At 40.1% G+C, this 16,270-nt stretch overlaps 1 protein-coding gene across 1 annotated transcript; it reads left to right on the top strand.

Moving 5' to 3' along the window:
• Window positions 1–74: 74 nt before the first annotated feature.
• On the top strand, window positions 75–14,690 carry EIF3B (eukaryotic translation initiation factor 3 subunit B). The gene is made up of 19 exons (XM_026054021.1): window positions 75–179; window positions 3,741–3,933; window positions 4,457–4,576; window positions 4,668–4,725; window positions 5,361–5,489; window positions 6,343–6,500; window positions 7,392–7,523; window positions 7,635–7,701; window positions 8,284–8,330; window positions 8,803–9,013; window positions 9,625–9,697; window positions 10,212–10,334; window positions 10,834–10,912; window positions 11,209–11,347; window positions 11,924–12,049; window positions 12,529–12,606; window positions 12,841–12,949; window positions 13,468–13,586; window positions 14,251–14,690. Exons 3-18 carry the CDS (start codon window positions 4,476–4,478, stop codon window positions 13,569–13,571), a joined length of 1,734 nt encoding a protein of 577 aa, XP_025909806.1. The 5' UTR covers window positions 75–179; window positions 3,741–3,933; window positions 4,457–4,475; the 3' UTR covers window positions 13,572–13,586; window positions 14,251–14,690.
• The last annotated feature ends 1,580 nt before the right edge of the window (window positions 14,691–16,270 follow it).

Raw genomic sequence — 16,270 nt, 5'->3', positions numbered from 1 at the left:
GGCGGCCGAGGCCGGGCCCGAGCCCGCGGGCGAGCCCAGCGCCGCCGCCGAGGAGCAGGAGGAGAAGGAGGAGAAGGAGGGAGCGGGGCGCGAGGCGGCGCCCGGCGCCCCCGCCGAGCCCGAGGACGAGCTCTCCTTCAGCGACCCCGAGGACTTCGTGGACGACATCAGCGACGAAGGTGCGGCGGGAGAGCCGCGCTCCCTAGGCGCCGTGTCCGCCGCCGGCCCTTAATCAAACGGCGTTGATGCCGCGCTCTGCTGGCGGCCTGGAGCGCTCAGCCCCTGCGGCCCCGCTCGTTAACCCGCGCGCTTGGGGTCCGCAGCCTCGGCCAGACGTTAAGGAGCTCGAGGGTCTTTCTGCACCCCCGCAAGGAGCAGGATGGGCGCTCAGGAGCAGCCGTCGTGGGGCCTTTGTGGGGAGAAAACGCAGAAAAACTAATTTCAGTGCTTGAAAGTTCAAACCGAAGCTCTTTGAAACAGTTGGATGTTGGCTCTTGAAGGGGCTGATTCGCTGTGTGGCTACAGATGGAATTAAGGGGGTAGCTAAGGCGTTGGTGGTGCAAGGCAGCTAAATTAGAGTTAAAACCCTAATGTCTTTGTCTCTTCCTAGAGTCTGTCTCGATAAACTCTGGTACTTTTTGAAAAGCACAAATATTGACCTCTTTTACCAGTGCTTATTGTGACACAGGTGTTGTGAGGGGCCTCTTGTAATAGTTGCATCAGAACTGGAAAAAAACTTCCTACAGCGTTTGATGATTTGCCCTTAAGTTGTTTTATCGAGTGGCAGTGAAGCATAGGGGGTGTTTGGGTCTTCTGCTTTTGGTTTAGTTGGTTTAGTGAAAGATCAGGAAGAAGGAAGATTTTTTTCCCCCCTTGTATTCAGTAATTTGTTTATCTGTTCTTACTTGCGCCTTTCTTAAAGTCTGCTTGATTATGTTCATTTTTGTCTATTTTTTGCAAGGCAGCTTTCTCATCCTCTTTCCTGTTATTAAGGAGGATTATGGTTATTTTTTCAGCTATGGACAACATACTGGTGACTAAATTGGTGTCTGAAACTGCCTTTTCTATATGTGTGGGCTACCTCCTGAGCCATCTTATTCTGCTAACTCCCTAGATGGAAAGGCAGCCCATCGGAATCACTGGAACAGGGTGTTTCAGTGCTTAGATAAATAGCACGTTTTTCAGGCATACTTGCGGTAGAGCAGCTTTAGGAATGGACCATCTCAGTTGTGTTACGTTCTTTAACTTTTTTTCCTTCCCAGAATGGTTTTGGTGCAGCAGAATTGCTCCTCCAAGTTCAAGCAGAAGGGGATGTGTCAGATAATCACTTAGATGCAGTGAAGCTGCAGCTCAGATGATAGCAATGGCCCTTAAAACTGGCAGCTGGAGATAGCCGTGGCCTCGCCCTGCGTTCCTGGTGGAATGGGAGCTGGCTAGACCAGCTTTTCCCTTTGAAGTCCCAGTGTTCACAATTTTGAACTTGAGGCAGAAGAGCGTGGTGCAGCGTGGCTTTCATCTCTCACAGTTCTCATTCTATGCAGGGATGTTGTGCATACTTGCAAAAGAGCCTAAATATGTATTACTTGGTTGGTCTGCAGGCCTGCAAAGTCTTTTGTGGCAAGTGGCTATGAAGAGAATGACTAATGGAGCCTAAATACGAATCCTCCTCCTATGTCCACTTCTTGTGGACACTTAATGTGCATTGTTCATTGCACATGGGCCTTATTCTGTAGCGTGAATGAGATCTTGGCCATTCTTGAATAGCTAGTTAACAGTAACCCCTTTGAGCCCTTTTCAGAAATGGATAAAACATGTATTAGGCTTGTGGTACAAATAGTTGCCTTTTTCCAACTCATAAAACTGATTCCTGTTCATCAAACTGCACCTGTTTCTTATGTGCCAGTGCAAATAGGAGTTTGTGAATCCAATCTGAAGTGCAGAGATAGGTCAAGTGTAGTAATGTGGGGGTCTTTAACAACTTCAGCTTTCTTTAGTTGCTGCCGTTAGCAGTAACTTTTCACACTCGCTGAGTCTATGGTTGTTCAACTTTTTATTCACAATTTATGCATAAACATGGACTTTTGAGTAACAAGTATTGTGAAGAGAAATATTGCAAGCACTATGGAATCTTTATGGTGCTAGCATCTGTTTATGCAAAAACTGCTGTGAAGCGTATTGTTCAAGTCAATAGAAAGCTCTGTGTGCAATAACTTATTTAAACTCAAACTGTAGATAGTTTGGTTTTCTAAGTTAAGCACACTGTTGTTTTTTTTTTTTTTTGTCAGCAGAATCATAAGGCAATGATGCTAAGTGTAAATTGCACAGACATTGCCAATTAGACCATAAAGACCCTTAATTTAGACAAAGATTAAAAGGTACGTGTTGAGTAGGACAGCTAGGGGTGGTGTGAGAGAAAGATTTGAAAGCAGCTTTGTGTTAGATGTATTTGGCAGCCTGTGGGGGTATCTTTGTGCTCAGAGATACCAGCCCAGTCCTTACCGTGTGTTTTGCTTGCTGACCCTGCAGATCAGTGCAGCTCCATAGCTGGGCAGTGTGAGCTTGAGAAATGTTTCAACGCCAGCATTATCACTGGAGTTCAGTGGATACAAAGTAATCAAATAGCATTATCTTGAGGAATAAATTAAAATTAGATATCCCAAACTCTACAGAAGGTGTTTCTAGAATTCTGCACTATAAAACTAATACAGCTTTGTTGTTGCCACTTAACAGTTTTTTTGTGCATAATTTGCAAATGAACTATGTACATTCTCCAACTTTTTTCTTTTTTAATCCCAGTGCGGTATGCAAGCTGCACCTGTTGAGTTACAGTGTTTCTGAATGTCCTCAGTTCTGTCCTGTAAAACTTCTGTACTCCCAGCAATCTCTTTAGAGTAGAAAGAAACTTGAAGCTTACAGTGCAGGGGTGGAACAACCCGTTGTTCCAACAAGTCCTCTCTAAATTTGTTAGATATTTTAGGAAAGAGCTTTTAATGTAACTGAAGAATATCCAGAGTATGAAGAGGTGTGTGCTCATATGCACTTGCCTCATGCTTAATATGGCTTTAAGTGTCTCTACTTAGAATAGCTTCATTTTCTTGCTTAATTAAAGGTTGAGATGGAGCTTGACTTCTCAACCATAATTATAATAATGTTAAGACATGCCAAGCTTCCAGTACAGAAGATAATTTAAGTTATGCTCCAATTCTTGTAATGTGGGAAGGAAGTACACATTACATTTCTGTTTATCAAAGTCATCAGCTTATTTGGGTAGGTCTAATAGTCTGAGCTTGTGTAGTTGAGTCTTTTAGCTGTTTGCTCTGTCAGCATTTGTGAGGGCTTCATGAGTCGGTTCCTACTCCTGAAAAAAAGCTAATAGTGGTGCCCTTAATGTAAGGTGTTATTTATGAGAAGACTTCAAACTTTAATCAATTAGTGTTTATCAAGAAACTAAGAAATCTTGCCTTTTAGCAAGGAAGTTCTCTTAGATGGCTGCTGTGTGCTGAAACTCAACAGAAAAGTATCTTTTGGAGAATGTGATCTTTTTTGGGATGTCCTATATTCACTTTTGCTGTTTTCCTGAAGGAGCAGAAAACCAGCATTGCTACCAGCATTCTTAAATCACTTGCCTTAAATTTGAGGTGGTTGTCTTTTCTTGGGGTTATTATTTTTTTTCATCTTCCTGTCTTCTCATTCATGATGTAGACTTGTGCCTAAGTTTCTCCTTCACCTTTTTTTTGCAGAATTGCTTGGTGATATACTGAAAGACCAACCACAGGAAGCAGATGGAATTGACTCAGTAATAGTTGTGGATAATGTTCCCCAAGTTGGACCAGACCGACTTGAGAAACTGAAGAATGTCATCCATAAAATATTTTCCAAATTTGGGAAAATTATCAATGAATTTTATCCAGAAGCAGATGGGAAGACAAAGGGGTAAGTCATGATAACTCCTGCACTCTGTATTCACGATGCTTTATCTGGTCTTGAAAAATGTATTTCTGATGCTTTGGAAAAAAAAAAAGTATTTGAAGACAGCTATGGATTGAATATATTGTAAGTTTTAGCTGCTGGGCTTTTGAATTAGGTTGTACTGGTGGCAAAGATAAGACCGAATTACTTTTCGGTTAAGCTGAAAATAAGAGCTGTGCTTTGAGATACCTTGGAATGAGCAACTATACCAAGATTTTCAGTTTCTTGACATGATCTGTTATTGAGCTGGGGAGAGCTGCCTGCTTGCCCAGTACTGCCTGTCCTTGTATTTCCTGTTCAGCTAAGAAGCATATATGTGCACAGCGTCAAATTGGAAATTAATTGCTTTTGATCTTAACTACTTAGGGGCAAGGAGTTACTTACAGATGTTGTGTACTGAACTCGGCGTGCGTTCCACTTATTCCTTTTTAGTGTGAACCTGTTGTATAGTTAACACTGAATACACTTTCACATTCCTTTGCTGCAGGTACATCTTTCTGGAGTACATGTCTCCATCTCATGCCGTGGATGCTGTGAAGAATGCAGATGGATACAAACTGGATAAGCAGCACACTTTCAGAGTCAACCTTTTCACAGACTTCGATAAGTGAGTGCAGTTATCATGTATCTTTATGGCTTTATGGAGTGATTCTATTCAGGAGGATCTGCATCAAGTGTAACTAATCATACTCTTGCAGGTATATGACAATCAGTGATGAATGGGAGATCCCTGAGAAACAGCCATTTAAGGATTTGGTAAGTTCTGTTGTGTGGGGTTTGTTTTGTTTTTCTGAAAAAGTGGCAAGAATATTCTGCATAGTACAAACCAGTCACTTTTCTGCTGTATTATTCACATGAAAATAGAAACATGATATGCTAATGATGTTGATTTAAGTATCAGCACATCCTCTGTTCTCACTATCATAAAGTGACAGGCAGAACTTGGTGTTTCTGATTAGTAATTCCACAGCAGTAAAACTTAGGGTAAAGAAGATTTGATGCAAGCTATTTGAAAATGGTATTCTGAAAATGTCCTACATAATTTTAAATGCTCAAGGCAAACTTAAGTGGTTACTACCACTAGATTTGTAAAATGTTCTCTGAAGAAAGGAATAATGTGGGGGAAAAACACTAAAAAACATAAGTTTTCTGGTCAAGAAATGTTAAGCAGCATCAAATGACTGATCCATCTTTATGATCTATACTCTTTCCAGTAACCAGTGGTCTGTAGTATTTAATTTCATCTTTCAAAACTTCTTCACAGTGGTAGGAATCCAAAGTGCATGCTGTGCATAAAACAAGTTTCCACTTGTCAGGTGAATATTAATTTGGGGAACTGGTCATCATGGCCTTTGACTCACTAATGAATATTTTGCTTCTTTTCCTCTTAGGGGAATCTGCGCTACTGGCTGGAAGACCCAGACTGTAGGGATCAGTACAGTGTGATCTTTGAGTCAGGAGACCGGACCTCCATTTTTTGGAATGATATCAAGGAGCCTGTTCAAATTGAGGACAGAGCAGTGAGTGTCCTAGAAGTGGTGTACCTTGCAGTCAGTCTCCTTCAGTAGTTCAATAATATTTTAAATAAATTGCAGAGGAAAACCTCTGTTATTATTATCTTCTTTTTTAGTAAAGGAATGTGGAGCTAACTTGCCTTTTAGCTGTCCATGAAGCCTGATAGTTTCCTCCTGTGTATATTATAGGTGGTTCACAAGATCTGAAAACTGAGTTTTGAAGAGTACTATTTCTCAGTGCTGAATATATGGTTAATTACTCTTAAGGATGTTGCTTCTAATCCCTTTTTGCCTGACTGTAGAAGTGCTGGAGAGGAATGGAACAGTTGGTTTGGTACTAGCATGTAAGGGTTAGTGTACCTGTGCTGCAGGGAGCGGACGTTCTGAGAACTGGCTCTTGGTACCAGGAACTTTTTCTCGCTCCTGTAGCGGTCTGTCTTACTGATACCTCTCTGCCTCAGGTGAAGTTCAGGAGCTGTATCTTTTTTTCAAAGCTTAGACAACTTCTAAGAAGGATATGTTCCTACGAGGATGGAAAGACAATAAAAAGAAAGCCAAATGTATTTTCCCTGTGTTTAACTCTCTGTTCAGTACAAAGGACGTCATTATTGGAAAATATTTTTGGGGGATTAGTTGGAACTCTCAATTTACTAGTAGTTTTGAACCTGAAGAGTAAGTCCTGTGTGCCTGAAACCAAACCTCACTCTTGGCGCAAGCTTTTATTAATTCTGAAACACTCACTCACTTAGTAAATGGATTTGCAAGGTGTGATGCAGCGAGCTATACATGATTTTTTCTTTTCCCGTAGGAATCCAGCACGAAATTAAACCTTTGTGTATATTTCTTTTCCTCCCTGCAGCGATGGACAGAAACCTATGTACGCTGGTCCCCAAAAGGTACCTACCTGGCCACGTTCCACCAGAGAGGTATCGCGCTTTGGGGTGGAGAGAAGTTCAAGCAGATTCAAAGGTTTAGTCACCAGGGAGTGCAGCTTATTGACTTCTCGCCTTGTGAAAGGTATGCAGCATGAGTTCACTTGGGATTCAGGAGCAAAATCATGAGACATGGATGTTCTAGTGATGTTCTGGTGCTTTCACATCTCGTGTACGAGGTCTTCAGTTTTTCTTTGCCTTTGGAAGTGTTACTTTTCCTGGATTCAACTCTTTTAGAATGAGTGAAACTTTGCCTGTTTTCTCTTTTTCTTTTTTTAGTTTATTTTTTCCTTTAAACTGCAGGGAAATATTTGAAGAAAATAATCTGGGATAACAGAACCGTGCCACCATTTCTTCAAAGACAGTACTATCCCAGGGAAAGAGGGGAAACATAATTTGGATATGATGTCTGTTATGTTAGATTTTGTAGTTCTCTGAAAATTTTTGATTGAGTAGTGTCTTCTGTGTCTATTGTTCGTACTAAGTAAATTCATTGCTTGCTTTTGCATTAGCTCTATACAAAAAGTCAAAATCAGATGTGATCTGAATCAAGAGCATCTTGTTTTAGTAACTTTCAAACAATAGACACTTGGAAGAGCTTTGATTTTATACTAATGTAATGAAGAGATAATTTTTTAAATGGAGAAAAGTTCAGCAAACTTATAGTTCAGATTTGCATAGTTCACTGGATATATTTGGTTCTAAAACAACTTCTAATGTCAAAACTCTGTAGTAACACTGTATTGGTGACTTCCCACTGCTTAACTTGTGCATAAACCTACGACCTCTTTGGTTAGAAGGATCTGGGGAGGGAAACACAATGTCTTGGAAGCCTTCTCTCTATCAGCTTATTTTTATTTTTCCCAGCTTCCAAAGGACTCCACTGGAGAAAGTGCCATTCGAAAGTGCATTGGGTTTGAAAAACTCCGCCTGTATGGACATGCTAGTTTCAACCATGAAACTGTTTCTTTTGTAGGTACTTGGTGACCTTCAGCCCGTTGATGGACACGCAGGATGACCCTCAGGCTATTATCATCTGGGACATCCTGACTGGGCAAAAGAAGCGAGGATTCCACTGTGAAAACTCGGCTCACTGGCCTATTTTTAAGTAGGTTGAGCAAGAGCAGTAGAGGACGGAATTTATAGAGCAAGTTGTCTTAGACTTTCTGTTTAATAAGAAGGCAATTCCCTATTTAAAATTCTCTTCTGATTTGCTTAGATGGAGTCACGATGGTAAATTCTTTGCTCGAATGACTTCAGATACACTCAGCATCTACGAAACACCTGTAAGTTTTTTTGCCTTTTTTTTTTCCCCCCTTTCCCCTCCAACACATAGTAAGTACATCAGTAGGTCAACATTTCCCATGGTATATTAACTGATACATTTTAATAGCAAACTCCGCTAGGCCCAGACTTAAAAGAAATACATTTCTTCCTGTCTTTTGCTCTCCTGGGTGAAAAAAACTGTAGCTGAACCTAAGAGTAAACTTCACACTGTGCTTCTAGAAGGCCTAAAGAGCTCAATATACTACTTGATAAGAGCCAATAGCATCAGTTATGTGATGCTTCCAAATTTTTAATAGCAGATGAATGCCAAAATGCCCAGAAGACATTATAAACTGCACCCGTTTGGGCTGTTTTGTTTTTCTATTCTAATGCATGCTGCCATACCCACAAAAATGTACAAAATCATTTTATTGAGAATTGATATACATATATTCATAATACAAAAATGAGATAAATTATTTCCTAATACTCTAGACTTAATTTCCTGTCTGTGAATTCTAAAAATGAGAGCAGAGGGTCATGTATGAGGACAGCATAGGAATGTATTGCTAATTTGAAAACTCATGTTTTTTCTTTTTCAGTCGATGGGTTTGTTGGACAAGAAAAGCTTGAAAATCAATGGGATAAGGTGAGCGTATTTTTTTGTAAAGATACCTGTTCTCTTCATGCTGGCTTAAGACAGTGTGTACTGTATATTGCCTGCTGACATGGAACTAGCTTGTTTTATATGTTTTATATATGGTTATATGTCAGTTACTATGATTGATTGTTTTGTTTTATGTTTAATCAATCTATTTTCTTAGACCCATTGGGATTACTTGGTAAAGGGATCATAATTTTGCTTACTGAGATCTATTGGTTTGATTGCACTGGCCCTATAGCAAACTGTTTAAAGAGCAGGTTAAATATGCTTTTTTCATATGGGTTTTCATGCAGTTATTAGTGTTCCCAGTTGTCTGTTTGCCTTTGTTATTGAGAGCTAGTATTTGTCTGCAGTTGAGCTGAATTACTTTAATGTTCAGTTACAATATTGAGAATGGTTTATGCTTATAATATGTCTAACTAAAAATTTAAATGGAATATTTCTGCTTTTTGTGTAGAGACTTCTCGTGGTCTCCAGGTGGTAACATAATTGCTTTCTGGGTGCCTGAGGACAAAGACATCCCAGCAAGAGTGACTCTGATGCAGCTGCCTTCTAGACAAGAAATTCGTGTGCGGAATCTGTTCAACGTTGTAGATTGTAAACTACACTGGCAGAAGAATGGGGATTACCTGTGTGTGAAGGTAGACAGGACTCCCAAAGGTACACAGGTGTGTGGATTCTGGTTTTATTCATAAAACTTGTTTTGTCTCATGCATGACACCTTATTCTCTTACTTTACTGTCTCAATTTAGATAGAAGAGTGTAAATTACAGGATATCGAAGTTTTTTTGTTCTCCCCCCCACTGGAATTTGAAGTATGGTTTGTAAAGTGCCACATACACATAACATTTGCATTCAAGATTTGCTTTGACTTTACTGATGTCTTGAACTTGTATTTAAAATGGGTGAACTCTAGACCGCCTCACCTCTCTTTCTGCTCACAGTTGTGCAGTTGGCTGGAACTGCACATGTAGGTCATGCTGCATAATGTACCTTATGTTTATCTGTATTAATTGCATTTCTTAACTGTGTGGAAGGGAAGATTTGGGTTTTTTTTAGGTGTTAAGTAATAAAAACTGAATTTGTGTTAGGTAATGAAAACTGAAATGGAGCATATTTGGACGTACCCATTTTCTTCTGGGAAACAAATTTTACATCTTTGAATCTCATTATAAGTACTGCCATCCCAAATCTTTAGTCATCCTTCTTTATCTAGTGATTGAAACTGTTTCCTGTACTGCCTTTAGACTCAATAACGAGTTGATCTTGATCTTCACAGGGGGTAGTAACCAACTTTGAGATATTTCGAATGAGAGAGAAACAGGTGCCAGTGGATGTGGTAGAAATGAAAGGTAATACCAAGTGTTTTATTAATTTTGATCTAAATTTTGTTTTTTAACAGTGTTTTAGGCAATCTTTTATTGTAGACATTTGCACGTTTCTCAGTAACTCCCACCAACACTTCAAGCTTTTAATGGTAATTAGGAAGCCAGCTCTTTTTTTGGTGGAAATTCCAGTATTTGTGTTGCGGGACTTGTGTAAAGTCTGAGAAGTTGAGCTTTAGTTTCTCTTCATGCTCGTAATTAGTATTTTCAGCTCTGCTGCTGTTTGTATCTTACAAAGATGCTAAGGCTGTAGATTAATTAACTTGTTTATCAGAGCATATTCTGTAGCAGATGAAAGTATTTGGAGTCAATGCTTGTGACTCAAACACTTCATATAAAAAGTCCTACATTTACTTGATCAATCTTTGTTTTATAAGGTAGTCTTTATTTCAACCTTTTGGTTTTCCTTGCTAACTGCTTTAAATCATAACTCTGTGTTCTCTTTTGGCTGAGTTTTAATTCCTCTTTACTTTTGTTGCAGAAAGCATCATAGCCTTTGCCTGGGAACCAAATGGAAGCAAGTTTGCTGTGTTGCATGGAGAAACACCTCGAATTTCAGTTTCCTTTTACCACGTTAAAAACAATGGGAAAATAGAACTGATAAGTAAGTGATATAAAAGCTGGTGAAAGATTTATTTATTAAGCATTTTGCATAGACAATACACTTGCAGTTGTAGTTTCATTTTATAGTGTGACACTAGGTGCATGCCTCGCACTGCATTCTAGAAATAAGAGCTTCTAGTGACATCTGAACTTTGTTTTCACTTGGACTTTGCCCAAGATTAGGGAATAATAGGTTCATTAAGCAGATTGAATCTCTGTAATCTCTGGCAAACCCATGCAAGGTGATAGTAGAGACTTAGTAAGCTCACTTTAGATGTAACTTATGTCCCAGTCGGGTGGTGTGGTCTTCTGATTTTCCTCCTCTTTTCCTACTAACTTTACATGTTCTAATGCTACTGGATTTTGTGTAGTGCTAATCTTGTTAGGACTTTGCTGAGTTCAGAAATGTTTTTTGAGCAATGAATAGAGTTCACTGCTTATGAACTACTTAATGGCATTGGATTGAGACTTCTTTCTGCATTTGTATTGTTTCCTTCCAGAAACATTTGACAAACAGCAGGCAAACACAATATTCTGGAGTCCTCAAGGACAGTTTGTAGTCTTGGCTGGACTCAGAAGGTGGGTATTTCATGGTGTACAAAACAGCACATTCATTTTGAAACAGGAATAAAGACTTTTATTACCTGGCTTTGTTAGGACATTAAGATTCAAAACACAATAGGTAAGGGTCACTGAACATAGAAACAAAGATGTATCATGCATCATTGTTCTGTTCATCATATTGTTTTAAAGCCATAGAAACACATTTGGGGTGTTAGCCTATTTGTTGGTTGCTGCTTGTAGTAAGGAGTTCTGAAGATGAAGCTTGTGGAGTGCCTTTAGGAATCACAGTCTGTCTTGTTTTGTCTTTGCAGCATGAATGGTGCCTTAGCATTTGTTGATACATCTGACTGCACCATGATGAATATTGCTGAACACTATACAGCTTCAGATGTTGAATGGGATCCTACAGGCAGATACATTGTGACTTCTGTGTCCTGGTGGAGTCACAAGGTACTAATAGTTCTTGTTTTTTGCCCTTTAGAGAGGTATTGACAGAGGTATTGACAAGGTCTTTTCATTGGGAAGAGAAAATTGACACCCATCAGTCTTAATATGTCATAAGCTGTACCGTACTCTTATTCATTAATCTCTAAGCATTTAGCTTTGAGCCATTAGCGTTGTTGGAAGGGCAGTTTGTGAATCTAAACTGTGTCCTCCTCTTGAGTTGGTCTCTCTAGAACAACAAGGTGCACCCTGTCTGTTTTGTGGCTATCACATGGTTCTAGCCACTGCAGCTTAACCCTTTCCTGTGCGAGTGCGGAGTTGTAGACTCCAGTTGCCCAGTTTCAAGCTATTGTGATCCTCCAGAGATAAATTCTTGTAAAGCTATTATGGAAGGAACAGAGCAATAGTGGAACAAATGAGTGTTTTTTTAGGAACTGAAGTTGTGCAGAGAAGGTGCTAACATGAATACTCATGTTTATTTGATGAAGAATATTAATTTTATAGACTCTAAAAGACCTGGAGTACAGTCTATAGTACTAAGTTATAGCTTATCTTGGCTAAGATGGCTCTCTACTCTTTTAGGTGGATAATGCCTATTGGTTATGGACCTTCCAAGGCCGCCTGCTTCAGAAGAACAATAAAGACAGGTTCTGCCAGCTTCTTTGGAGACCCCGACCAGCCACTCTGCTCAGTGAGGATCAGATAAAGGTAGTGCATGCCCCTGACTCCTTCCACTGACTTGGGTTTGGCATATAAGTGAGGAGATCTGTTTCTTCCTCAGGAGTAAAGATGTGAGTTACTGAGTTAGGGAATTGCCTTTTACCTATATTTGTGGAAAAAGTTACTACTTATCCCCACTTCTGGGGATCATTGTCGATATTAACTGTAACTATAAATTCAGCATAGAAATGGTGACCACTTCTGCTTATTGTTATAAAGTTATAAAGAACTAAATAGAACTTAGCTGTCCAGAGCCCACGAGTTGCATGTTTATAGATAATGTAAAAGCTTCTGCAGTTACAAGACAGGAATTGCAAATAAAATTAATAGTGAAGGAGGGTTTCCTAGAAGAGAGATATTTGGCAAAAATGTTAAGCCTGCACATGCCTACCAGAAGTCACTCCTATGGAATATGATGGTTGTGGTTGCTGCTCTCCTATTCTGATCAAAATAAAATTCTTTTACAGCAAATTAAAAAGGACTTGAAGAAATACTCCAAGATTTTTGAACAGAAGGATCGTCTGAGCCAGTCCAAAGCTTCGAAGGCAAGACACTTTTGGAATCTAATAATGTAGATACAAATTCTGTAATTTACACCTTGTTATTTTGTAGTCATCATATGTGAGCTAAATCTATCCTGAGTAACAAAATATTTGTCTTTATTTAAGTCAAATTCTTTAGAAGGCATAATCATGAGAAAAAGGCTTGTTAATAAACCCATCTTATGTGGGTTTGATTTACTGAGGGGTTTGATTGACTGTGTTTTCCTGCCTCTGTAGGAACTGGTGGAAAGGAGACGTACAATGATGGAAGAGTTCAGAAAGTACCGCAAGATGGCCCAGGAGCTGTACATGGAACAGAGGAACGAGCGCTTAGAGCTTCGAGGAGGTAATTCATTGTAATGACTTGTTGCTAAATAACTACTGCTTGTTACCAAATAACTGCCCTGCTTTGGGAGGTTACTTTTTCTCTTCATTTCCTACCAATGCTAGTTTCTTGTTTTCTCAAGGTTCTTTGCTGTCCTTTTTCTCTTGAGTCTCAGTAAATACAGATTTTGCAAAGGAGAAAACTCAGTGTTAGCTACCACATTTTTTAGTACCTGAGCTGTCATCTTCCACCCTCTCCTCTCCCCACTAGCCCTTCCTCTGGCTAAGCACCGTCTTGACCTTGGAGTAAGACTCTAAAAAGGTTTGGGTATTGCATTTAACCAAAATCTTCCGAACTCTATAGTGAGAGATGTGTTGTTTATCTTTTGGATGTAATGAATTTGGCATGTCCTTGTTCCGATTCAAAATAGCAAATACTTCTAATTTCCCTGCGGTTTCAGAGAACATATTTAAATGCCTCAAATCCTTCCCATGTTGCCTTGTTCAAGACTTTGGATATTAATGCTTGCTCCCTTCCAGGTGTGGACACAGATGAACTGGACAGCAACGTTGATGACTGGGAGGAAGAGACTGTGGAGTTTTTTATCAATGAAGAAATTATTACCATTGCAGAACCAGAGTAATCTAATAAAACTGTGGTAAGATAGCTTATCTCTCAGCAGAAAAAAAAATAGACATTTAGAACACTTGACCTGCTTAATGCACAAGTGATTGTGTTAGCTGTGTGTTCAGGTGGCAACAGATTCTCATGTATTGGTTGTCAGTGCCTGTTGCTGATTTTATTTTTGTGTACAATCCAAAGTTTTTCCCAGTTCTCTATTTGTATATTCATATGGTATATTTATATGTCAAAAATACAAGTTAGTTTCAGCAGCTGATGCAGGGATGTTCTCTTAGGGAGCTTGAATGTTGTATTTAGGCAAGAAAGGATTGTTCAGGCTTCACTTAGGGAAGAGCAGGGGGAACCAGCAGCGTTACCTTCTGCAGCTCTCAGGTTCCAGGTGCCTAATGGAGTTGAAGTAAAATACAGACAGTGCACCTCTTGCACATGTCCAAAAGCTTAATAGCCTTAGAACATTTAATACATTTACATTGAGCTATCCTGCTTTACTGTGTCCCATATGTGGGAGACTTTATATGGAGAGGAGAGAAATGTTGCCTGGTGTTTGCATTTAAGTAAGCAACAGTTGAAGAGCAAGTGACAAGTGCACACTTGTAACTCTTTACCAGCTGGCATCTGGGACAAGGTTGAGCTCTTTGCATAAGGCACAGTGACTGACTCATCTCTTTTCTTTTCTGCAGCACCACCATATCTTGTGCTGAGAAGAGGTTCATTTTTGGAAAGCCTACATCAACTTTGGAATTTTTAATCCATATTCCCACACTCTGGAAGGGTGGATGCACCAGGTTTTCACCATTTTGACACATTGTAGTGCCTTTAAATCTTGCTGCTTGCTGCAGTGGGATATTGGAAAGGCACTGCTTTTAATTTTTTTTTATGAATTGTTTTTCTTTTTAAATCCACTATTACCAGTATTTACTTCCCGACTCCCGTGCAGTGCTTACCAACTGGCAGCTTTTTGCTGTTGCCAGTGAGGAGGGTTTCATCACTCTATCTTACACACACGCACGATGTTTCTGTTTCAGGACTCTTTTTATGTCCCAAGTGCATGGACAGGTGTTCATTTTTGGGGGGTAAAAGGCAGCAGAACCATTTTTCGTATGATGTGCTTTAGTGTGCTGAAGCAGCACTACAGTGGGCTATATCCTCCTCCTTTCAGATTGGGAAAGGATCTCTTCCCTCAACGAGCTGAATATGGAAATAAAGGCAGACCTATACTAAAACCACACTGGCTACGTGTTGTTTGTAGGGATTCTTGCCCTGAATCACCCTTGTCAAACATACCCTGGTAAGAATAGTGTGTTTGCTATATTGAATCCACAGTTGCTTGGGCATATTTTTAGTCCTTGTTCCTCATGGTTATTCTGGTTGTTTTTAACAGTGATGTTACAACTCATTACAGGCTCACTACATGTTAACTGTAGTGGAAGGACAGGAAAATGAGTGCACTTAAACCCGTTCACAAACTGCTGCTGGCCTCAGGAATTACAGAATTAGTTTGAGTCTTATTAGTGAACACTAACTGAACTTGCAGAGAATTGCTGTTTGTGTTTGTGCCTCTGGTTCCCTGTTACATATGTATTTTTATGTCTATGGCCCCCAGTTAAGAGAGGTAGAAGTGTACTAAAACCTGGTGCAGCAGCTTCATCATTTCTGCTTGTAAATAAAAAAAAAATTTATGGGTTTAGAAAACATTGATACTCCTGATCAGGGAGTATCCTGATGAGGGAGAAGGTCGGGAGCCCACCTGGCACCATCTCCAGCTGAGCCACGCAGGAGCAGCAGCTCGTGGTGGGTGCCCTTGGGTGGGTGCAAGGGAAGGGGATGTGGGTGCTGCTCCTACCCAGCCATGTCCCCTCCTGATGTGCTGGGCAGCTCTCTGGGACAAGCGCCACGCTGGCTCTCTTAGCGCAAAGCTCTCTGTGATAGAAGGTAAAAGGTGAGTAAAAGCACCCTGCAAAAAGATGTATCAGAGAGAAATCTCTCTTCTAAAATAAAGTCAATAATATCTAGAACACCTTGCATTCCTTCTAATAACAACAGAGCAATCCTTGAGGGCTGGTATGGCCTTTCTCCATGTGCTGCTGGTTTGGGTTTGCTTTTCGTCTTCCCCTCAGTGGTTAACTGAACTATTCTGGCAGCCGTGGCTTATATATTGTTTATAGAAGACAAAAATTCGCCTCCTATAAGCAATAGGTGTAACTCTTTACCAAGATGGTTGGTTGGTGGTATCCTCTGGATAAGACATCATTTAGGTGCATTAATCACTGTTTTGTCAGGATTAACTATCCTTTTGGGAGCAGTTATGGAGATGCTGCTGTATTTTATGAAGGGGAAAAGAGCTGCAGAAAGGTGAAAACAGTATTTTTTTTCAGGTCTGTGACTCGCTGAGACTCCCAAGGACAGTTTCTAGATGTGGGAGGCGGCTTTGAGACCCTGGAACAGCATGACTCACCTGCAGCTGCTCAGGGGGTCAGGGCTAAAGCAGGACTGGCAGCCTCAGCATTAGCCCCACAACCCCTTCATTATGCCATAATGTTTCCGTCTTTGTCCTAAAAATTAAACCAAACCTCTATCTTTCAGCCTGTACACTATTAATGCTGTTGAATATTATTAGTGTATTTCACAAAATAACCTCTTTGTCAGATTGCCTGTGTTTCAACATGGAATAACCTGTTTCTTTACTAAATTAAGCTGCTT

Source organism: Nothoprocta perdicaria, unplaced genomic scaffold (assembly GCF_003342845.1).
Source record: "Nothoprocta perdicaria isolate Ctin4 unplaced genomic scaffold, notPer1 scaffold_12, whole genome shotgun sequence".
Lineage (NCBI taxonomy): Eukaryota > Metazoa > Chordata > Aves > Tinamiformes > Tinamidae > Nothoprocta > Nothoprocta perdicaria.
The sequence above is the reverse complement of the archived record's forward strand: the minus strand, read 5'-3'. Positions and strand labels throughout refer to the sequence as shown.